Source organism: Gymnogyps californianus, chromosome 1 (genome assembly GCF_018139145.2).
Source record: "Gymnogyps californianus isolate 813 chromosome 1, ASM1813914v2, whole genome shotgun sequence".
Lineage (NCBI taxonomy): Eukaryota > Metazoa > Chordata > Aves > Accipitriformes > Cathartidae > Gymnogyps > Gymnogyps californianus.
Window position 1 is genome coordinate 211,478,383 of NC_059471.1, and position 23,798 is coordinate 211,502,180.

The 23,798-nt window shown below is 44.6% G+C and overlaps 1 protein-coding gene across 1 annotated transcript in view; it reads left to right on the forward strand.

Annotated features, from left to right (window-relative positions):
• Window positions 1-20,106, forward strand: part of BEND7 (BEN domain containing 7) — a 49,161-nt gene extending 29,055 nt beyond the window's left edge. Inside the window, exons 7-9 of the mRNA XM_050898455.1 lie at window positions 5,310-5,429; window positions 13,329-13,379; window positions 18,148-20,106. Of these exons, the coding sequence (XP_050754412.1) occupies window positions 5,310-5,429; window positions 13,329-13,379; window positions 18,148-18,209 (233 nt within the window). The 3' untranslated portion in view covers window positions 18,210-20,106. The remainder of the gene's footprint in view (window positions 1-5,309; window positions 5,430-13,328; window positions 13,380-18,147) is intronic.
• The last annotated feature ends 3,692 nt before the right edge of the window (window positions 20,107-23,798 follow it).

Below are 23,798 nucleotides of genomic sequence, written 5' to 3' on the forward strand. Positions count from 1 at the left end.
TTTTAAGCCAATGATCCCGGTTTCTGAAGTCAGGCTCTAAGGTTAGAAACTCAATGTTCGTATAAGATAATTATTTTTTTTCCGGATATCAGAGATGCAAAGAAATCTTGAAAACATAATGACAGCATAACTGATCCTCTTCAATCAAAATTCTGAGGCTTGCACTGCATCTGACTGTGTCTGCTCTGTAAATAGTTTAGTAGTTGGTGGCTGGATTGGGCAGAGATGGAGGAAGATAATACTGAGACTGAGATGAGTGTGATTCTCATAAGAACGGTGGTGGTCCTTCTCTTCTGGGAGCAAATTTCTTAGTCGGCCTGAGGTTCCTGTGCTGGGTGGTTTTTCTTAGCAATCACTGCTGTCTAGCTTCCAGAAGAACACGTGTACCTTCAAACTCCATGATCGTAACATATAAAGAGCTAGTATTAGGCCAGAGATTCTGAACTGGATTCTATTATTTTGAAATCTGATATAGTAGGGAAAATACCCAAGTTACCAAAAGACAGGCTGTGTTGCAAAGTAGAGCTTGTTTTAGGGGCTGTGACTCATCCTGAGGTACAGATTGCTAACCTAGGAGACATAAGGCAATGAGAAGAGCTTCTGTAAGTCCATTGGCAGCAAAAGAAGGCAGGGGAACCTTTTGCAACCACCTCTGTGTCCACTTTTGGCCCTCTCTCACCATGCAAGAAAGACATTGGCGTACTGGCTTGAGTCCAGTGGAGGGCCACCAAGATTTATGGTATTGAATCAGGTAAGTGGTGAAGTATTTATGTGAAGTGACATATGAGGAGAGGCTGAGAGAACTGGAGAGAAGATGATTCAGGAGAAACTTTATTGCTGTCCACAATTACCTAATGGGATGGTGTAGAGAAGATGGAGTCAGACTCTTCTCAGAGGCACAAGAGGCATCGGACACATGGAAAATTTCAACATGATGTAAGGAAAAGCTTTTTCAACGTAAGGGTGGTTGAGCAGTGAAATAGGGGCTCAGAGGGGCTGCAGGATCTCCATCCCTGGAAATATTCAAAACTTGACTGGTCGCAGTCCAGAGCATCATGATCTAGTTGGACATGGAGACCTCCAGAGGATCCTTTCAACCTGTGCAATTCTGCCATAAAGTATATGTTGTGGCTATGTCATAGTCCTAATAGATCTTACAGAGTTGCTGGCAGACTTTCTTACAGTTATGCTTATGATTAGGTTTAAATCACAAACACTTTTTTATACCTTCCTTTCTTGAGCTCAATAATCTGCAAAAATCCGAAGTTGAATTCACTCTATCTGTATCTCATTCTTCCTTAAAAGCTTTAATAAATAAGTTAAATGGAAGAAAAAGGAGTTCAAAATTACTTTAAAAAAAAAAAAACCTCTAATTTGAGCAGCACTGTGATAAAAGAAATGTTTTTCAGTAGCTGCAGCAGCACTATTAAAATAGCAGTTGTCACCCACTGCAGAGAGCAGTGTTTCTCAGTAGCTAAGCTTGTGTTACTGGAGCAAATTCTGAGGCTTGGTTTAACCTCTTCCCTTGAGTTTGGGAGAAGAAAGGGGGGAGTTGTAGTTCGAACAAATAAATTTCATCTGTGACGGTACTACTAGGTTCCACTGTAATAACAGTGATCTTTATTGGCATTTACAGTATTGCCCAAATGCTAGTGCCTGATCCCTGATAGGGGAGCCTGTCCCTAAAAGCTGTGATGGAATTAGATGCCAAGGGCTGACGTCCTGTGGATCTTTACTCAGCCTGGCTCCAATAGCACCCTTCTTCCCTCCAAAGAGCTGGGCTGTCAGGCACTGTGGTTTCATTTATTCCAAGAAATAACTGAGCCAACATGAAATCTCCACAAGAACAACATCATGTTGTATTATCATAAGGACATTCCTCTACCACGTGCCCAGATACCCTTTAGTGGCACTTTTAGTCCTTTTCCGTGACAGAGATACAAAAGTGGAGAAAAGGCTACATTCATGACAAAAACGAGCAGAGAACTTAAAGGAGGGACTGTTTGCTTGAAAATCGCTCTTCCTGTCTGAAAACATTTTAACTGCCGTCCTTACAAGTAATTTAATGCTTCTGCAAGAGGATGATTAGCCAGGGAGAAATTCTTTCTTTTGACTTTGGGTATTCAGTGGCACTTGTTGAATCAGTTGCAGTGTTTCTCCTGGGCACCCAGTTTCCCTTGTGAGTTGCATCAATCTTTCACTCAGAACTGGGGGAAAAAAGATGAAAAAAAAGAAAAAGATCAGAAGCTGTTATTTTTTCTTTATGTCATTGACTAGAAATCCAGCCAGTGAAGTCCTTCCCTGCAGAAGTCAATGAGCTGCGTTCAGTTGTAAGTGTGATGTGTCCCTCAGGGATCCATACTGGCACCAAAACTATTTAATATCTTCATCAATGACATAGACAGTGGGATTGAGTGCACCCTCAGCAAGTTTGCAGATCATAGAATCACAGAACCATAGAATGGGTTGGGTTGGAAGGGATCTTAAGAACCATCTAGTTCCAGCCACCCTGCCATGGGCAGGGACACCTTCCACTAGAGCAGGTTGCTCAAAGCCCCATCCAGCCTGGCCTTGAACACTGCCAGGGAGGGGGCATCCACAGCCTCTCTGGGCAACCTGTGCCAGTGCCTCACCAGCCTCACAGTGAAGAATTTCTTCCTTATATCTAATGTAAATCTACCCTCTTTCAGTTTAAAGCCATTAGCCCTTGTCCTATCACTACATGCCCTTGTAAAAAGTCCCTCTCCAGCTTTCTTGTAGGCCCCTTTAGGTACTGGATGACACCAAGCTGAGTGATGCAGTTGATTTGCTAGAGGGAAGGGATGCCATCCAGAGGGGCCTTGGCAGGCTTGAGGAGTGGGCCCATGTGAACCTCATTTAGTTCAACAAGGCCAAGTACAAGGTCCTGCAACTGGGTCAGAGCAATCCCCAGTATCAGTACAGACTGATGGATGAAGGGATTGAGAGCAGCCCTTCAGAGAGGGACTTGTGGATACTGGTGGATGAAAAATTAGGTACGAGCTGGCAATGTGCACTTGCAGCCCAGAAAGCCAATCATATCCTGGGCTGCATAAAAAGAAGCGTGGCCAGCAGGTCGAGGGAGGTGATTCTGCCCCTCTACTTCATTCTCGTGAGACCCCACCTGGAGTACTGTGTCCAGATCTGGGGTCCCCAGTAGAAGACAGACATGGACCTGTTGGAGCGGGTCTAGAGGAGGGCCATGAAAGTGGTCAGAGGGGTGGAACACCTCTCCTATGAAGAAAGGCTGAGAGAGTTGGGGTTGTTCAGCCTGAAGAAGAGAAGGCTCCAGGGAGACCGTATTGAGGCCTTTCAATATTTAAAAGGGTCTTATAAGAAAGATGGAGAGAGACATTTTACCAAAGCCTGTAGTGACAGGACAAGGGGCAGCAGTTTTGAACTGAAATAGGGTAGGTTTAGATTGGACATTAGAAAGACTTTTTTTTTTATGATAAGGGTGATGAGACACTGGAGCAGATTGCCCAGAGAAGTTGTGGCTGCCCCATCATTGGAAGCGTTCAAGGTCAGCTTGGATGGGGCTTTGAGCAACCTGCTCTAGTACAAGATGTCCCTGCCCATGGCAGGGGGGTTGGACTAGATGATCTTTAAAAGTCCCTTTCAACTCAAACCAGGCTATGATTCTATGATAGAGGGGTTGTTAGCACCATACAGCTCAGGTGGACTAGAAAGGGGAGGTCCCACTTCTCCTGCCTCCTTCCTATTGCATTCCCATTCCTTTTTGCCCACGTTGGTGTTTCCCTAACCACACATTGAGCAATCAAAGCTATTTTGACTTTCATTCAAGAGAAGAACAAGCAAGTTAGAGAAGAGAAGCAAATTAACATATTGGCTCTCCAAGGCTGCCAGACTCTGGCTTCCTGTGGAGGCAACAGCGGGCAGCAGTCGTAATTCCCACAGTAGGCACCTGCAGTGGGTGGCCTGGGTACAGCCTAGTGTCGCAGATTGTCCCCAGGCCCTGGTCACAAGCAGGGACTGCAGTTGCGTGTTTGAAGTAAGTAGGTGTCTTAAGTCATTGATCAGGTTCCCGTTGTGTTAGGTACCATATGGATTCAGAAGGGAAAGATTATTTCTACCTTCAGAGAGACCATAATTGTTGCAAATCGGACACTGGCAATGTGTATTGACTTCTCTGGGAAGCCCTCAGAGTTGGTCTGATGTCCTTGCTGATCAGACTAGAGAGGAAAGTATTGCTAATGCCTTTCATGCAATGGTTTTGTGAAGTAGTTAACAAGGAAGGAGTTTGGAGTGTGTGATTACTTTCGGTTCCCTTATACTTACCAGCTAGTGCTGTTTCAAAAGCGTGTGTATAAAAATGCAGGAATTGTCATTTTTTGTTGCATGCTTCCCCATCCCATTTGTGTGACATTTATTCTCAAGGATTACAAATTCCTTGAGCTAGGACCAGTTTTCTCTCTTTGTTTGCCAGTCATAATTGGACACTGGGCTCTGAGACCTCTGACCAAGACTACAATAGCAATACTAACAGTAATAATATTTTTTTCTATTTCTGCTCCTGTTTATTTTTTGCACACCTCTCAGTTACATGATGAAAATCAATTGCATCAGTTTCACTCCATTTATAATTTTGTATTTTTGGTATAACATTGCTAGGTTTGCTGTAAATATGGAATTAAAGATAATGTTGACCCTCTATGTACCATTTTTACAAAACATAAAACTGGACCTGTAGGATACTTCTTTTTTCTCAGTAATGGCTTTTTTTTTTTTTTTTTTTTTTTTAAGTAGCTTTATAAAAATTCCATTCCATCTCGTTTGGCAGTATGAGAACTGTAGAGATTTCCGCGGTGGTAGGACTTCTGTCTTTCATCAGTTTGCCTGCAGCCTTAGGAACCTGACCAAGAGGCCACCAAATGACCAGATCTTCAGCTCTCTACTTGTACCATATGGAAGGCAGCATTTATAAGTGCCTGCCACATCTGGAGGCTCAGTTCAAAGTACACTATTATTTTTCTGTGATGTTTTTGTGTGAAATTCCTGAATGGAAGACGTCAGGTGTAGACTGTTTCTCTGGGATAGGCTTTTATAAGTAGTAACTATGGTATTACTATGATATTTATACACACAAATGACTCCTGAATGATAAACTTGTGAAACACTGAGTTGGACTCTGTTCTCGCAATCCCAGATTTGGCCATTTAAATGCTTTTTGATAAGTGGATAATTTGATATATTTTGTTTATAATCCTCTCCAGTCTCCTTTTCTCCATTCTGGTGGCACATTTCAAAAAGATGGTATCTTTTTATTTCAGTCTTTACAGAAAAATACTGCACTGCTAACCATGTGGATAAACTTCCTGGTCCTAGGGACTGGGTCCAGATTCTTCAGGATCAAATTAAACTTGCAAGAAGACGATTAAAAAGAGGCTCAGGTATGTATAAAAATATAAGGAACAACATGTGAGTGTAAGATTAAAAGCTTAGAGCCTTTATATCCACAGAAGTGTTTTTTTTGTTGACTGTACAGTTGTACATGTTCACTCTGTGAAAATTAGACCTCTAAGATTTTAGCAGGTTTGTGTGTAAAGTACAGTGTTTCCTTATGTTTGGTACGGTAGCAAGTTTAGGAGCTGTCTTTGCAGCCAAGTTAACTTTGAGTCTTTTTCAAATGTTGTCTCTAACCCCTTTCTGTTAGCACCCAAACTCTTCTTCCCAGTGTTTGATGAAATCTGAGTCCTAAACTAGCTGATCCATCCAGAGTTGCAGGTAGAAGTTTTTTAATTCTGTGTTATTTGGTCTGACAAGCCACTCACTGTACTGTTAAGACATAACCCAAATGACCTTTCCCTCTAAACTATATGTGTCTGGAAGGATAGATGAGTTTTCTCACATTCCTTTTGAAAGAATCAGCATCACTGTAGCAAAAAAAAAACCCCCACACCCTGGTTGTGCCAGCAAGGTTCTGCAATACATGGGAGGGAGCTTGCCAGCAGTGAGTAACAGGTAATGTAGGTAGGATTTTGCAGCAAAGCTGCTCAACTTGGGCTGGGATAACCTGCATGCTTGGGGCTGGGATCAGCCTGCAGTGAAGGCTCAGCACTAAGCTTTCACCCTGACAGCATGCAGCTGGTGAGCTCTCAGCTCCAGTGACGAACAGCAACGTGCAGTCTCGAAATCCCCAGTAGAATTCATGGGAAAGCAATATCACTGATTAAGACACATGTAATTACTTTATAAACCTTAACTAGTCTCCCTCCCGTCTTCATGCCTCCTATCCTACAAGAGGCTTTCTTCACACAAGGCTTCACTTACTGTTCCTCATCCTAGTGTTTTCTTAATGCTCTCCTGTGGTCGTATTTCTTGCCCGTCGCTCCCTCAGAGCATCTGACACTGTTGTCTGAGGCCCATCACTCGTGCCAAAGTCCTTAAACACAGTCCTTCGCTGCTACTGTATTTAGCTGCCTGCCTTTTCCCCTCTTCCCTTCTGCCCATCACCACAATTAAGTGCCTGTTAGCATCGGCGGGTTGACGGGATGGGAAATCTGATGGCTCCGCAGGGGATGCTGGTGGTCCCTGTGGCTACGGGGGGGTGAGCGAGACCACAGGAAATGTCCTCTCCAGCTCCCTGTCTCAGAGAGCCAGTGTTTTCTGTCCAAAGCTGTGTCTCTGAAACACACACTTAGAATGGCATCTGAAATCATTCTCCACAACGTTATTAATGCCAGGAGGGAAAAGCATAAGACTAAGGAAAATGAGAAACACCCAGAGACAGACATGACACGGGGAGGAAAAAAGTGCAGATTATTCAGTAGCATAAGCTTCCCTGAGTAGGGAAGCAAACCAGCACTAGCCTTAAAAAGGGTTTATTGTGCGTGTTGGGGGAGGGAGGAGAGAGGGACACAAGATAATCTTGTTAAAGACAGTGTCAGATTACTGGTGTTGTACAACAGGACTGCTTTCTGCCTGTGCCCCCCCCCAGGACAGGAGGGTGGAAGTGGGATGCCAGGCTTCGATAAGGTGAAGAGTGCAGTGCGGGATGTGGGGAGGTGAGGGTCCTTGGGCTGTCTGCAGAAGATCCCTCGGGAAAGAGGATTGACCTAATTTTGTTTTGGTTTTTATTTTCTTTCATCCTTTTTTATTTGCTTTTCTTCATGCCTCTGCAGGATATGAATTAAAATGACAATGATGTTCAGCTTTTGCCTTTCAAATGGGGCCACCTCCATCTCTGGTCCTTTCTCAGGATGGGAGAATCTAAGATGAGGATATTGTCTCTAAGCTAGCAAGACTATGAAGAAAAATAAGTGAAGCTGAGTATAGTGTGACTGAGTAAGATAGGCTCCAATATCTGTCTCTGCGTGCAGAGGGAAGGTAACTTGTTAATCGGTTTGTGGATTAGTAGTGAGCAGCAATGTATCTAGCAGCCCCTCAGGTTTATTTGTGGAAATGAAGTACACAGTACCTAGATTGGTAGAAAAGCTCTTTTTTGTGTTGTTCAGTTTACTGACCATTCCCTGAAGCGCACCGGTTTCTCTCTGACATGAGGCCACAGGCAGACATGCTCTCTTCAGTCTAGCAGGAGTGATTGAACACACCACTGTGGCCCTCTGCACCTTACCGTCCACAACCATCTCCACTGGCAGCTTAAGCTAACCCAACCTGACCTTGCACTGAAGCAAATGAGAAGTTTCCACAGCCTTTGTGACAGCAAAGCAGTAGATAGCAGCAGAAAGGCAGGAGCGGGCAGCTGGTTGCAGTACCATCTTCATCTTGATTTGTTAGTAATTTTATGTTACAACCATGAGCTTCTGATATGAAGGATGTAGGGCTGATCAGGCAACAGATCCATCTAGTCCCCTATTTTGTTTCCAACGATGGCTGTTAGCAGATGCCTGGGGAGGTCTATAGGACCGAGGGAAGGATGTTGTGATATTTGCTAGCATAGTCTCACAGCCCTCAGCAGCTTTGTCCTGATATAAAACTGGTTGTGTGGGAACTATGCACATTTTAACTATTCGTTGTGAAGCCATACCAAAGTTGTTAAAGCTGTGTGTAACTCACAGACACCAAAACAGGAGAGGAGGGCAGGCATGGAGGGAGGTTTGATCTGCTGTGGAGAGAAGGTGTCCCAGGACTCCATGTTGCAAAACTTAGCTTTTAAGAATCTGAAAACTATGGGAATCACAGCCACTGAGATGTGGGGCTCATCACTCTTCCAGCTGAGCTCTTGAGCTCTTCCAGTCCGCGTGTGGCTGGTGGAGCAGAGACTGAGCCCTCCCAAGCGAATGTCCTCATGTCCATACTCCCAGGTCATTCTCTTCTAGTTTTGTCTCCACTTGCTCACTGAAACATGCCAACTAAGTTTGTGGGTATAGACTAAGGTGCCCAAAGAACAAATCTGAGCCAGCATTAAGCTAAATTCACGTGAGCTTTCTGAGCCAATGTGTCTCCCTGCTGCCTGATCGCACTGATTTATCTACATCGGTTTCTGGTTTGTCGTAATGCGCAGGCTTTATATGGAGAAAGCTTAAGACGATCCATTTATTTTACAGAAGGCAGAAGACAACTTTTTAGTCACCACTGATTTGGGCTAAATTTTAACAGCAGAAGTATTTAAGAGAGGAGGGGCAGGCTTTCCATCCTGGTTGCCTTCCCCTGAGCCATTTAGTACATCCTCTGATTAGTTTTTCATTTCAAACCAGGCAGTAAGACACTGCATTGTGAGCAGCCCTCTCCGCTTTATCCTGTGAAACATTATTTCAGTCTGATAACGTAAATCCTGCTCTAGCTTTCAGTGATATTAATGATTTCAGAGAATTCTAGCAAATGAGTGGGATGGATCTGCTTTTCATACCTCTTTCCATAGGGCGTACTCTCCTGAGTGTTTCCAAATTAAATGAAATCATGATCACTGGATCATAGATGCTGCCCAGCTTCAACCTCATTTATCATGTTTGGCTAATCTCCTAGAATTAGGGACAGAAAAGCTCCCTACTTGGAAAGCTAATCAAAAAAACACTTAAAAATTCTGCTTTCTAGAAAATAGTTCCCCTGTGTAGATTTTGAAAGGTTGTTATCCTAAGCCAAGTAAAAATTCATTTAAGTTCTGAATCAGTGACAATATTTTTCATAGCTGGAAATATTCTTTTTTTAATTTATTTATTTTGCTTTGGCTTTTTCTTAGTTCTTTTAGATTATTGCCTGAGATCTGAGACTTGGGTAGTTTTTTTTTATTTGTTAGATCTGAGAATAAAGCTGTCACTGCCATTAAATTTTTATTGGCCTTGTTCAGTCTTTTCAAAATTTCACAAGTTGGCTGTCACAAAGGGGAGAAGAGACTGCGAGGTTAATGTTACAAACAGATGTTATAATTAAAATTAAAGAGTATGATAATATTCTTCAGCCTTGACTACTGGTCCCATTTCACGCCAACAGCACAGTGTACTGGGGCACGGCTTCACAGTGCCGGATCTGTCTTCTCCCAGCAGAGAAGCTGAACCTTTTTGGCTGCTGGGATGGGATGCAAAGTGGCCCTGGAAGGGAAGAAGTCAAAGGAAAAGGCATGTGCATAGGTTTCCTCTCTTAAAGCAGCGTGAATTACAATGCAGATTGCCTTGTAATTTACGGCAGCCTGTTTCCCACGGCGTGGTCTTTTCACCCTGCAAAAGAGAATATGGGTAGGTGGCTGGTGGCCTTGCCAGTGGCAGCACAGAGGGAGACAGTCGACCGTTAGCATAGAGATCTTAAAACGGATGAAATCAGAAGGAACTGACTCGCTGTTCATGTCACCTCTGTGCCAGACATAGCATCCAAGGCTTTTGATTACTAAACTCTCCATCCATTAATAAGCAGTAGGTCAGGGGCCACACATCTCTCGCAGTAAGTTCTTCCTCCCTTTTTATGTTTTGAAGAGCCTGTAAGCCATTATTCTGTAGCGGCTGTCCGTTGCATAGACAGGAAAGCTGATACTGTATGAGTAATACTCCTGAAGTACACGGGGTAAGAGCTGTTCATGCAAAGTGATTACCTTGTGCATAACCTGGAAGCTTTTGATTGCCCTACTCCATAACAGAAAATATGGCAATGTTAGAAAACATGCTGAAATTTTTCAGGCAGGATTAATTTAAATAAATTACATGCTGTGATGCTTCATCCTTGAATTGTTGTTTAAAATTAACATTACCTTGTTGCAGTGTAAAATAGTGGGAACAAAGGAAAGAAAAATGCTTACCTTTTTTCTGCAAATAGGCCTTTTCCCCCATGTACTTGTTCAAACTGCTGCTTCCATTGTTTGGTATGAGGTTTTTTTTGCTTTCTATTTCTCTTCATCCTTCTGATTTCCCTAGTTTGTGTTTTTGATACAATATCTACATGTTGTGAGAGATCAGGCTGATTTTTTGCTTAGCAATACACACAGGGCCAGGAAGGATGTAGGATGCAAGTCCAACATGTGGTACGGTGCTTTTGTGGCCGGTATCTTAGATAAAGACGGCAATATTAAAATGAGTAACTGCTGCATTCATCTTCCCAGCCCTGAGCATACATGTACTTCTGTCCAAGGAGCAAACCAGCAGGTAGGTGTACACTTAATAGACAAACATGTACATCAGAAGCTAAACAATTTGGGGGGTGGGGGGGTGGAATGCTAAGGAAACGACTACCAGGATTGTTTTGCAAGAGCTACTGAGCTCTATCTAAGCAAAGGACAGAGAAGAGGCTCTGAATTCCCACAGTAGGATCTATTCCTGCTTGCCCTGTCTTGCAAGCTGGCTCAAGCCAAGTAAAGTTTGGCTGGCAGTCTCTGGGTGCGGTTGTCGAAGGCAAAGCTTCTTTCCTGCTTGGAATGACATGTGAGAAGCTGGTGGTTTACATCCATGTTAGGAGGTTGAGGTGTTTGTCATGCCCTTGTGTCATACTTCACCTGGAGCTGCGGTTACGCATCCAGTTTCATAAAACAAATTCAGGCAGCTACTGAGAAGAGTGAGTAGGTTCTCCGGGCATCTGCCATGCTCCCACTCCTTTTCTGGCGCTGGCACAAGCATTCATGTGGCGATGTTGTCAGTTTTTAACTAGATCTGATCTTGGTGACCGTATAAACGTTTGTGCTGGCATGGGGAACGGGACTGGAACAATTGGTGGAGAGCTGGACCGCATCTGCCAGTCTTGTGCCAGATTAAAATGGCCAGGTAACTTTGTTACCAACAAAGCTGGTTCTGCAAAGTTGGAGACTCGAGTCCTTATCTTCTGAAAGCGAGGTAATTCCTAGCTTCCATTTGTTTCTTTCTGTATTACTGCCTTCCTCTGAGTTCAGTTTTAGCCAGATGTAAGAACAGTTAGGCAGAAAGGTAACTGCATCTCTAGAGCTACTTCAAGAGTCGCTGCTGAGATTTCCAGAAAACCTATCGCTTGCGTGGACAGCCTAGTTGGCACCAACCCTGGTATTGATAGAGGGAAGACTTTCCAGCCCATTGCCAGCACTCAGATCTGGCTTCCCCCATTTTCATAGCTTGAGTCCCTTCAACCCAAGGGGCTAGTTACAGCTTTGGCTCTTGTATGTTGAGTAGCTGTGCCACAGAATCACTTGGTGCAGGTAGTTCTTCGTAACATAGCTAGAATTTGGCCTCAGACTGTCGCTTCAGATTTTTTAAGCTGTGTATATCCTGCTGGCTGTTTCTCTGCTGCTCGTTTCACCGTGCTGTCTCCTCCCTTGTGCATCCAGTCCTTCCGACACTGGGAGTTCAGTCCAGATTCAAACCAGCCTAGGTAACCTCTTCCCATTTATTGACCTACCTGTTCCTTCCAAAATTCAAGATTTTCGCAGTAAGCTGTACCAAGCACTTAATTTGTTTCTGCCCAGTGTGCCACCTTCTCACAGAAAGCAGAAAAAGGTATCGATTCAAGGCACAGAGTCACTTGCAGGTCTGTGCTGTGTACTTGCCAGGGCTCTCCATTTAAATCTTCTGTGGGAGGAAAGCTGCTTAGTACTAGGGTTTTTAGTTTGTTTCTGTTTTCTTTAGTTCAATTAATTTTGCAGAACTGAGTGGAGAGCATATAGCTAAAAACTAAACTGACATCCATGCACGTGGGAGAGAGAGCAGCCTCTTGGTCCAGGGATGGATAGCAAAGGGTTGACGGATGTACATTAAGAAACTAATGTAGATCAGGAGCTGGATTAGTTCTTCTTACAATATCATCGTAAAGGCAACAACTTGACATCCTTGTGCGTAGAGCCATGATAAAGATGACCAGGACAGTTAGCTTAGTTTCAAGTGGGAGCTGAACTAGGTTGCTCAGTGCATCTGTAGCCGTGGTCAGATTTGATCCCTATGGATATCGTGCAATGAATGGATGTGAGTAGATGTATATCCACCACGCTGACCGTGTACAGTGTAACGGGCTGGTCCTTTATGACCACACCTAGTTTGCTGAAGTGCTCTCAAAGATCTCATTGTGTTTTAAGGGCCTTAAATATCATGCTGAAGTGCCAAAAGACAAAGGTAAAAGGATTTTGAATAGGGCTTGTGTAGGTTAGGCACCGATTTCCTGTTACGCGCATATAACTTACTCGGGGTTCACATGCACACTCCAGGGTACTACAGTCTAACAAGTCACTGCACATCTGCTGAGCCAAATTAGCTATCTTTATGCATACCCTTGGCCTGTGGGAAATACGAGATGAACAAATTAGGCTTTTAGCCTTCCTTCACCGTGGGCTAAATTAAGTCAAATGATCTTGCATAAGCTGTGGGTTGAAAGCACGTGTGTGTACATACACTGTAATTGCCTGTGTACCTGCGTGGTTACGTGCCTTTTTAATTACGCTGGGTGCCCACCTGCATCTTTGAAGACATTTTGCCCTAGTAAATCTGTCCCCCGCAAAATGAGCTGGCCTGTGGTCACGGGAAGTTTGGGTGCAGAAATGGGGGTATTCACCCTTTCCCCGTAGGCGTCGGATGATGGCAGCTGTCAGAGGGTGGAGTACCAGCCTGAGAGGCTCTTCCTCCAAGGACCGCTGGGGCCTTTTCTTACGTGATTTTATCAAGCGATCACAACTCTTTTTATCATCCAGATATCCTGAAACCTTAAAAAGAGCAAGTGTTACTCCATCCCATTGCTGGCACAACTGCTTCTTAGTACCCAACTCCCTCTTCTAAGTTTCCATTTTTATTATATGACCTTTTCCTCCAAGCAGCGAGTTTTTAACTGAGCAATAGCAAATTGCAGCTGAGGAAAGTAGATAGAAAATGCAAAATCACTCTACAGTATGTAGCTTTTTAATCGCATTCTCGTATTCAGTAAAAGTAATGAGATTTCTTGTTTATATTTGTAATCAGCAGAGGCAACTGACTGTGATGAGAAGCCGGACATTTCTCTGCTACAAACAGGTAAAATGCATTAAAATTTTTATCAGCTTCCAATGTGTGTGTTTGTTTATTTGTGGCACAGAAGCAGTTTTCAATAATCCTGGCGTGCCATATGCAGTCGGGTAATTGCACACAGGACCCAGCTATCTTAAGTTTTGAATGGCCTGTATTAAAAAACAAATGCATGAGAATCTTACAATTTCCCCCTGTATTTCATATTCATAAAACCTCAAGGTTCATGGTAGCAGCTAAGCTAATAAGGCCAGTAAGTTACCCTTCTTATGCCAGATAGGGACTTGCGCTCATCCCTGGTATTTCTAGGAGCTTTTTGAATTCTCAATAGAGTTATTGGTAGGGACAAGCACAATAATTTGTATTGTAGCATCTGTTCAGTTGTCCAAGGAATTAGCAATAATATCCTGGATTCTCAGAAGGATTGCAAAGATATTTATATGCTAGTTAAGTGTTGGTTTACTTTTTCTTGAAGTGCAGCCACCCTGCCTTAAAAGCCTGGCAGTTGCTAAACAGCAGCTTAGCTATGCAGCTGCGTGGACTAGGAAATAAGATTTTTGCATGCGGTTGCACATGGTATTGAAATCAAGGCAGGCTGAGACTGAAATTTGAAGCACCCTCTCGTTAAGAGTCAGTCCATCAATAGGTGCCCTGATGGTAGGAGCTGAGCTGCCATCCTCTGAAAATCCAGTGGGGCCAGAGTCTGGGGAGATGGTCATTTCCCTGCATTACAGAGCCATTTCCCTGTAATTTCAGCAAGATGCTGCCTGTTGTCCCCAAAGCCAAATTAAAAGGAGGGAAGATCTTGAGCAAACAAACAGGGTCATGGATTATGGTGCATTTTTATCATATATCTAAGATGTAACAGCAAAGGGTGGTTGGAGATCAGTGATGCTGCAGAACAGGACAGGGCTGATACTGGGTTGCTGAGCGCATGGCATGGTACCTGGAGGCTACGGGGTGGACGGGAGAGTACTAGTACCGTCGCAGCATCTGTCTCTTGTGCAAGGGCTTCCTAATCTCTCTTGCGTAAGGGCTGGAGAAGGAGCTTTCACACACCGCTGCTGTGTGCTGGAGCAGCAGCTGCCAGCCATGGAGCGCTGTCGGTTGAAATCCCGCTGTCGGAGCACGTGCAGTTACGAAGGAATAGGACCAGCGAAGCAGCTGGGAGGACAAGCAGCTATAGTCTTGTTCTGGCACGGACCCAGTGGGGGCTGGGAGCACGTGCTGACTGTGAGCCACCGTGCTGCTTTCTTGGCCAGCCGCTGAATAATATTTCAGGGTACGGTTGTGATAAAAGATGCAGGAAGCTCTGGTTTGAAAGGTCTCTTCCAAGTGACATCCTGTTCGTTTCTTTTATCAGGGAGGGAAGCAATTCCGTTGCAAGAGGACCCTAATAAAGGTTGCTAATGCGACGTAGTGTTATCTTTTCATTGCTCTGGTAATCGTAATAAGGAGCAGAATTATCGGATTGCTGTGCTTTTCTTTGAGCGCAGTTTCTGTACTCCTTGCGTTGTACGTCATTGATGGAAATGAGTGTGCTGAGATGGTTGTGGTAGAGAAGACGACTCCCTTTCCACTCCGCAGCAGATCACCATTGAGATCTGCTTGCTCGTACACCTTTGAGCATCCATGCATGCAGTTTTTGAGCTGAAATATTTGTTTCCGATGTATACTTCTCCGTACTATCTGTGGAAGGACGCCTAAATAAACCACGCTGCAATTTGCATTGCTGGGGGAGGTGATGCTCACAGTCTGTAAGCCAAACATTTGACTCACACCCATTATTATATGCGAGTGCCTCTTTGTAGTACGTATCCATGTAATACCATACTGTTCTTGGAAGCAAATGATTTAAAGTGATACACAGACAGTATAATGACAGTAATTACGATAGAGAGCCAAAATACAGACGCTTTCTATCAAGGAATGTAGCAAAAGAGGTGGAATATAACTTTTACAGAGGTCTTTCCCTGTCTTAGTACAGCTGGTTTTATAAAGGGTTGTTACTGACAGGTTCTTTAAAGAGAGCCTTTGTGCGATTTATTCAACTGTCTTGTCTGTTTAGCTTGAAACATCTTTGGGGAAGAGTCTCTCTGACTGTGTGTTTGTACAGTGCCTGGCGCAATGGGCCTCGTTTGCAGATGACAGCTAATATCAGATAAATCATGGCCTCAAGTTGTGCCAGGGGAGGTTTCGACTGGATATTAGGAAAAATTTCTTCACCGAAAGGGTTATCAAGCACTGGAACAGGCTGCCCAGGGAAGTGGTTGAGTCACCATCCCTGGAGGTATTTAAAAGGCGTGTAGATGTGGCGCTTAGGGAAATGGTTTAGTGGTAGACTTGGCAGTGTTAGGTTAATGGTGGGACTCAATGATCTTAAGGGTCTTTTCCAACCGAAATGATTCTATGATTAGTGGTTGACCTGTTGTGTTGGTAGAATAAAACCAGACTGAATTGGATTGCTTGAGGGGGGGGAGTCTTGCAGGAGACTGGATGGGGAGAAAAGGTGGGGTACGGAAGCGATCTATGACAGACATCAGATGGTTGCTCTGTTGGTCTTCAAGAACTGAACAAACTTGTGAAGCAAAAGCACCCAGAGTGAATGATTTGAATCAATGGTAAGCGTTGGTGCCAAAAAAAAGGGAAAACTCAGATGCCTTTAATCTGCCTTTCCTGCTCAGTCAGTCCTGCCTGAGACACCAGTGACATTATGAACAAGATCTGGGTATATGTGGGCTAGCGATGCTGAAATGCCTCAACCTACACGTTTTTGGATCACAGCCTATGGCTGACACTTCGTTTGAGACACCTCAGTCAGACGTGTGGTTGCTCTCGGCTCACTTCGTCATTGGTGGGAAGAAGGCTGCTTCCAGAGAGATCAGATCAGCTAAGGTCATGTTTGGAGGTGTCTTTCCTTTGGTGCCAGCAGGACTGGGCTCTGAGTGCAGTTAATTGGGGTAGGTGCCTACAGCCGGGTTTGAACCTCCTCCCTCTGTGCCCACAATTAGCAAAGTCCTGGACTTTGAGGAGAGCAGGGGGTGTTTTGTTTTCAAAACCCTCTTTTGGAACTCAAAAGCCTTGTAAAAAAATGGAGCTGGTACATCCTCATGAAACTAAGGAAGACATTTTTGCCCAATTCTATTTTAGCACTTCTGAGCAGAAATCATGCTCCCGTTCTAAAATCACCCTCAATGCTAAGAGGGCCTTTGCTTTAAAAGCTGTTGATTGAAGGGTGTTTAAAGTAAGTTGGAAGAACTGTGGCAGTTAAACTTGCTGCGAACTTTGGTGCATTGACAGATAAGTCTCAAGAAAATACTAGAAGAATTGTCTCTAACAAAAGTTACCAAAGCTCGGGTCTTCCACAATTCCAGCTTTTGCCCCTACCAAAAGCTGAAGGCTGTGTCCAGACCGGAGCTGAGACAGATCAGACAGCTCCGGGCACAATTACCATGGACTAAATGGAAGGACTGGTTAGTTTCTCGGTCATGCAGGAACCTGGAAGGTGTGAGAGAGATCTTTGTCAGGGTGAAGATGCGGCACCTTTAAGAGTCTTTCTATATAAGTTGGTATTGCAAAAAGGCTCATCTTATTTTGGTCTACAGTTTACATGAAGCATCTGGATTTTGTGTTTTAAAAAAAACCCAAAAGGAAGGCATAACCCTTAAGTTCTGCATGTGGAAACAAATGTAAGCCAGCTGCAACACCCTTTTCTTGAATCCTCATCTTGAAAATTGGATTTGAAAGATACATGCAGCCCAGGACCATGAGGGAGCCCTCCTTATACCCATGCTTTGGACCACAGCTGTGCTGAGAGTTTGTATAGTTTCTCCACACTGGGGTTAATTTCAAGATGAGAAAGAATTTTGATATCCCTAAAAGAAGCCGAAACACTAACATCCCAATCCTCGAGTCCAGGGGTGATACAGCTTTGTGAAAAGATGAGAGCAATCTCTTGGTAAAGAAACAGATGATAAGAAAACAGCAACGATCCAATTCTATATAGGTTGTCTCCTTTTCTCTTGAAATACAATATCAAGAAAACGTAACTTCAAAAAAAAAAAACCCTTTTCGAAACCTTAAATATAAATCCTTTATTGTAATATAAATCTTTATCCTCTCAGTGCATGATTGTATGAGTCTTCCCTTTTCATTGGGTTGTATTTGCCTCTCAGGCTGATTGATGTCTGTCTCCTATTTGCCTTGTGTTCTTAGTGCTCTCGTAATTCTTCTGTCCATCTTTCATTGTTCTGTTTAGAAAAAGCACATTCTTAAAGATGGGATATAATCATACTGTGCACCTTTTTTTTTGTGTATATATATTCTCCCATATGCATTTAGACTGCTGTGGAGTGGTGGGTTTTTTTTTCCAAAGAAGATCCCAAAGTACATACTCTAGGTTTAAAATTCATGTGGTGCTTTTTTCACTTCTTCAGAACCGTAACTTCAAAGGGGTGAGCATCGCAGTGCAGTTTGTGCCGAAGTCTAATGCAGCGCTTTACGTCTGAAGTGGGGTGCGCTATATGTTGTGTGAAAAACTTTGCTGGCAAATTCTGTATTCAAAAAAATCTATTTAATTTGCTTTTCTTTAGCTGATTGAGCTCTACTCTAAATGGAATTCAGCAGCCCCTGCCTGCAAACACACCAGCACAAATTAAAGTTAGAACTCAAATATGTCATTTCCATCATTTTAAAATACTTTTTTTTTTTGCAAATTACTGATTTCTTAAAATTTTATATTTTTAAACTGATTTCTTCAAACTCTTTCTTCCTTCAGGTAACCTTTTCGACACCACAACAGATCGTCTGATAGACGCAAACCCAGATTTTTCAGCTTGAATTTGACATCCTGCATCAGTGTTCTTAGCGGATAGAAACATCCTCTCCTTTGAACAATGTTCCCGCAAGATCAGCGTGAGAACTTCAGCGTACCGCAAGACGTGGACATCCACACCGTTTTCCCTGTCAAGTTTGTGTTGTTTCACGCATTTTCCATGTAACCTCAAATAACGAAAACACCAGATTGCTTCACTGTTCTTCATCTTAATTAAACATGATTTCCCTCTGTATCCAATGCATTATTTAATTAGCAGGGTATCCACTCTGAAGACATTCTCTTGCCTTTGTTTTTCCTCTGTGATTGTATTTTTCCACGTGATTGTATGCTTGCCAGCAGTGTTTCGTCTTAAGCCACGCAGAGGTGAATACACACAGCCGGGTGACTCTTCCCGTCCCCGGGGACCGGGGTGGCATCTCTCTCCATCACAGACCCCGGGGGCTCAATGAGCATTTGACTCGGCGAAGCTCTTCGCTTCTGCAGACCCACTTTTCCTTTCCCGGCTGCTGTGGTACCAATGACCAGTCGTACGCAGCTGTGATTAAAAAGTCCTCGCTGGATTTAGCAGGAAATAAAGCAGCATTCCTCCCAGCAGTGCCCAGTTTCCTAATTATAGCAAGGAGAAGCTATTCTTCAAACAATTTCCCCTACGTGGTCCTAACGGGATGGCTCTCGAGCATCTTTGTAGTGCAGATTGCTGGAGGTGGTCATTCTCCTCTCACTTTTCCCTCCCAGCTTGCCCTACCACCTCAATCTCAAAACGGATTAGTTTGCCGATATCCAGGAAGAGGGTCTGCACGCTGTGATTTTTCAACCACTGCCCTTGGAGACAATATTCACCTATTTTAAAAAAAAAGAAGTCACCTTCTGACTGGCACTCTATTGATATCTCAGCAGCTGAGTGAATCGATCAAGAAAATTGCACTACCCTCTTAGACGCTGAAAGGGTTGGTCCTTTCAGGTCAGGGCTAAGGTAAAATCGTACGCAGCCCTCCATGCAAACCTTCACTTCTGCACCTTTCATCAGCACTAAATTCACTTTAAAAATGTCGGGAAAAAGTCTAGAAGATCTTACCTGCAACATCTATCGATCACCAGGTAGTTTGAGCGTGTTTCCTGCAATTTGAGGGAGAGCTTGCTAGAGCCTTCACCATTGTGTTTCCTTTCCCTGTGTATATTTTAGGTGCATTTTTTTTTTTTTTTTTTGGAAACTATTTGGCCTTTGAGTGTCTCAACAGAAGTGCTATTACAGAGTGGGATGGTTTTCAAAATATTTAATCTTTTTTTTTAACAATCCTAAAATCCGTTTCTCAGATGTCGCCGAATGCCCACAAGTAACACCGAAGCCAACGGGAGTGGTTTGGTCTCTCGGCACCTGAGAAACCACGCTCCCGGCCCTTCCCCACCCACCTACTGTGGACTTTTAGGAATGACCATGTTCTCTCTGAAACTGTGGAACAGATCGAATATGCACTGCAGACCTTAAAATTTGAGTCTTTCCTTCCTTCATGGCTTGGAGTTGCCTGCATTGGGCAGGGGGCACTGGTCTGTCGTGTCCGTATCGTAACCCTTCAGCAACGGAATCAGCGTTTTGTAAATTTGGAAGATTGCATTTCTGTTTACTTACTGTGACTACTGTTCAGACTTTCTTCAGAGATCTTTTTATAGGGTTTATTAGAGAGAAGAAAAAAAAAATCATTCCATATTTAGGTAAAAATGTCTCAATCTTCTGTATATATGTTTTATTAATATGTAAATATTTAGATATTTTTAAATTACTATGTTCTTAATAAAGCGACAAGGGACTAGTTGTGAAATGGTGTATAACATTGTGTCGTGTTATCGATCTCTGGGAAACCCTCTTTGTCAGTTCAGAAAAGAAAACCTACAATAAATAACTTTAATTGCATGTGCGTTCTTGTATTCTATGCTGGATTCCCATGCTTCAGAGGAATTACCTAGCAATTAGTGGACTACGTAGGGAAATGTATAGGAAAACCCTAAAAGTTACCACCACAATACTATTTTTCCAGCTGGCTCAGACGGAAACCATGCTGCCTGCCAATCACCACGACGTCTATATCCAATCGCATAATAACTCTCGCGTATTGAGTGCTGATATGCTTGAAGTCTAATTTTAATTGAATTAGGTGCCTTTATAATCTGCACTTAAAAGGTTAAGCTCTGCTTCTATGGAAACAACACATAGGAAGGACAAACCAATACTCATAATTTGGAGTAGCTGCAAATATATATGCTTGGTAATTTGTTATCACACCCTCATTAAATGTTGTTTAGCCTTAGAAAATATTTCCTGCAAAAACATGTTCCTGGTAATCTTCCATCAATTACAAGGAGCCAGTGAAGTGAAAGAGCGGCTCGTCACACCTTTTCCGCTTTATATAAGGAGCGCTAGGGATAAATTGCTGGTAAAAAGTCTAGCAAGAGTTTCCTTTAAAGGCCATCTAGTCCAACCCCCCTGCCATGGGCAGGGACATCTTGCACTAGAGCAGGTTGCTCAAAGCCCCATCCAAGCTGACCTTGAACACTTCCAACGATGGGGCAGCCACAACTTCTCTGGGCAACCTGTGCCAGTGTCCCACCACCCTCGTCGTAAAAATCTTTTTCCTAACATCCAATCTAAACCTACCCTCTTCCAGTTTAAAACTGTTGCCCCTTGTCCTGTCACTGCAGACCCTGGTAAAAAGTCTGTCCCCACCTTTCTTATAAGCCCCCTTTAGGTACTGAAAGGCTGCAATAAGGTCTCCCTGGAGCCTTCTCTTCTTCAGGCTGAACAACCCCAACTCTGTCAGCCCTTCCTCATAGGAGAGGTGTTCCACCCCTCTGATCATTTTTGTGGCCCTCCTCTGGACCCGCTCCAACAGGTCCGTGTCTGTCTTGTGCTGGGGGCCCCAGAGCTGGACGCAGTACTGCAGGTGGGGTCTCACCAGAGCAGGGCAGAGGGGCAGAATCACCTCCCTCGCCCTGCCGGCCACGCTTCTTTTGATGCAGCCCAGGATATGATTGGCTTTCTGGGCTGCAAGTGCACATTGCCAGGTCATGTCCACTTTTTCATCCATCCATCCATCCATCCATCCATCCATCCATCCATCCCTCCCTCCCCAAATCCTTCTCTGCAGGGCTGCTCTCAATCCTTTCATCCCCCAGCTTGTATTGACACTGAGGGTTGTGCCAACCCAGTTGCAGGACCTGGCACTTGGCCTTGCTGAACCTCATGAGGTTCACATGGTCCCACTCCTTCAGCCTGACAAGGTCAACAGCGACTGCCGGTGCCCTCCATGTGCCCACAAATTGGCTTCAGATCTGAATGCAACTCATCACTCACACAATTAGGGATCTTCCAGCTTGATGGAACAAATCCATCCTTCGCTAAACAACAAGTATTTTCACTCACCTGCTCTGCACTGCAAGTCATCCCCACAAGCGTGGCTTTGTTTCGCTTGGTTTTTTTAAACGGGGCAGGTTAATACACTGTTACTTGTAATGTTAAGTGGAACATCCATCTTTAACATACAATTAGGAGCGAGAAATGTTGCTGTTTGCCAGGATCTGCAAGGCACTACATCTCATCTGTCCTGCAAAGCCACCAGCAAGTACTGCGGCAAGGCTGCAGTTTCACCTGTTGAAACGGCTTCGGGATGGAGCAAGCACCATTGCCAGCACCCACGCGTGGGCTCCAGCCGAGCTCCAGCATCCTTGCTGGGCCGTTCGGCCAGTGCATCCCTCTGTCCTGTGTACAGGACACCAGAGATTAATACTTTGGGTGAAAAAAATCCTTCTGAAGCTTAAGAGGAAAAAGGATATCCTCCTGGTAACATGAAAGGAAACTGGAGCCTGGGCTTTATAAAAAATGCATTAATTGTGAGACAAGAAGAAAGTCATCTCAAGTGCCTGTGACATGTTGGTTTAGAAATGGCTGGCTGAGTCTTTCGGGGGAAACACACGCTATCACGTCAGAGTGGTTTAGGGATGGGTGGTCCTGACACGGCCACCCCTCCTGGAGAGAAACCTTCTCCCCCAAAAATCTACCCCCTGCTGAGGTCGTGCTGCCTCGCTGGGAAGCACGTCTCTCCTTCACTGGGGAAGGGAAGGGGCACGGTCCTAGGAAAAACCCATGGGGCCACATCCTCCTAGAGAGACAGATGTAGCCAGGATTTTGCAAGACTTTTCAAAAATACCCCCCTTGTACATGTTCTCCCCCAAATCTAAAGTAGCAAAATGCCTTGTAAGAGGTGCCAAGACATCCTTTCTCCCTCCACTGGCTCTCCCACTGCTCGAGCATCCCCACAGCTGGGCTGGGGCAAGCACCTTCACCCCTTCCCACCACACTGTCATCACGGAGAAGCATGAGAGGGGTTTGTACAAGTAGGTCAGGTATGATTTCTCATCTGCCGAATGCTAATAAAAGCCACTGATGTGAAACCTATAACATTATGTGTATAAATAATTTAGCTCCGGTGTGTAAACATTGATTCTGGGCTTTAAAAAAAAATGAAATAATTCCATCAGCTTTTTCCCCTCCCCTCCATGCATATGTCATTACGCCCAACTGCTAACGGGGGCAGAAAATAGCTAATACTTGGGGAATTTGGAAATCGGGGAGACACACCCCTTGTGTTTCTGCACTGGCTCCTTCCTCCACCCAGATCCTCAGAGCTATAGAGGAATCAGGATGAGCAAAGCAGCTAATTAGGAATGAAGACGTAATTTTGGCTTGTAATTGCAAGTAATTGTTGACCAGAGGGATGGTGGTAAGAGGAGAAGAGGCTGCATTTCGTGACCCACGTTCTCCCCTTCACTCCTCTCGCTCCCTCGGGCGGATGCAGGCACCAGGCTCGCCGTACATAGCATCCATCCGACCTTTCCAGCAGCTGCCTTCAGATGAGCTGTTCTGCCCCAAAATTGCCCTCAGGAGGAGTCCCTGCAGGCTGTCCAAGCCCACCTCGAGCTGACCTTGTGGCTCTCCAGCCCTGGAAGACCTCACCGCAGCAGAGCAAGGAAGGTAACTGCCAAATAGCAGTACCATCCCTCGGAGAGCAAATTCAGCCATCGAGAGTGGCTGCAAGGGGCGAGCGAGGCCCCGTGGCTGGGAACGTTGGGCTAAGGCCAAGAAGGAGCCGCTTTGGCTCACCCTTGCCCTGTGAGACCCTCTGGAGGGACCTTTGTCGAGGATTATGAACTAGTGTGGCAGACAGCGTGCCGTTAGCTGGACCCTGGGCCCAAAAGTTGCCAAACTGGTCCATAATCTTTCCTGAAGGTCTGGGGAGATGAATGGTCCACTGATGGTTGCTCTTCTGTGCAGCTCATCCCAGCATAACATTGCGTTAAAGTGTTCACAACACTGTGGTTGCCCCTGAAGCTACCAGCCAGCATGGGGTGAAGACCTTCATCTACCTCTGCCCAGCAAGAGTCATCACGGGTGGGAGGACCATGGTGGCCCGTGGCTCCTGCTGGAGCCTGGCCATGGGGCCAGGCTTGGGGTGGCAACCACCACCGTGGCCAGGGATGTCCCCTGGTCATGTCCATCACCAGCGCGCCCAGGAAAAATATCTTCAGGTGATGCCTGGACA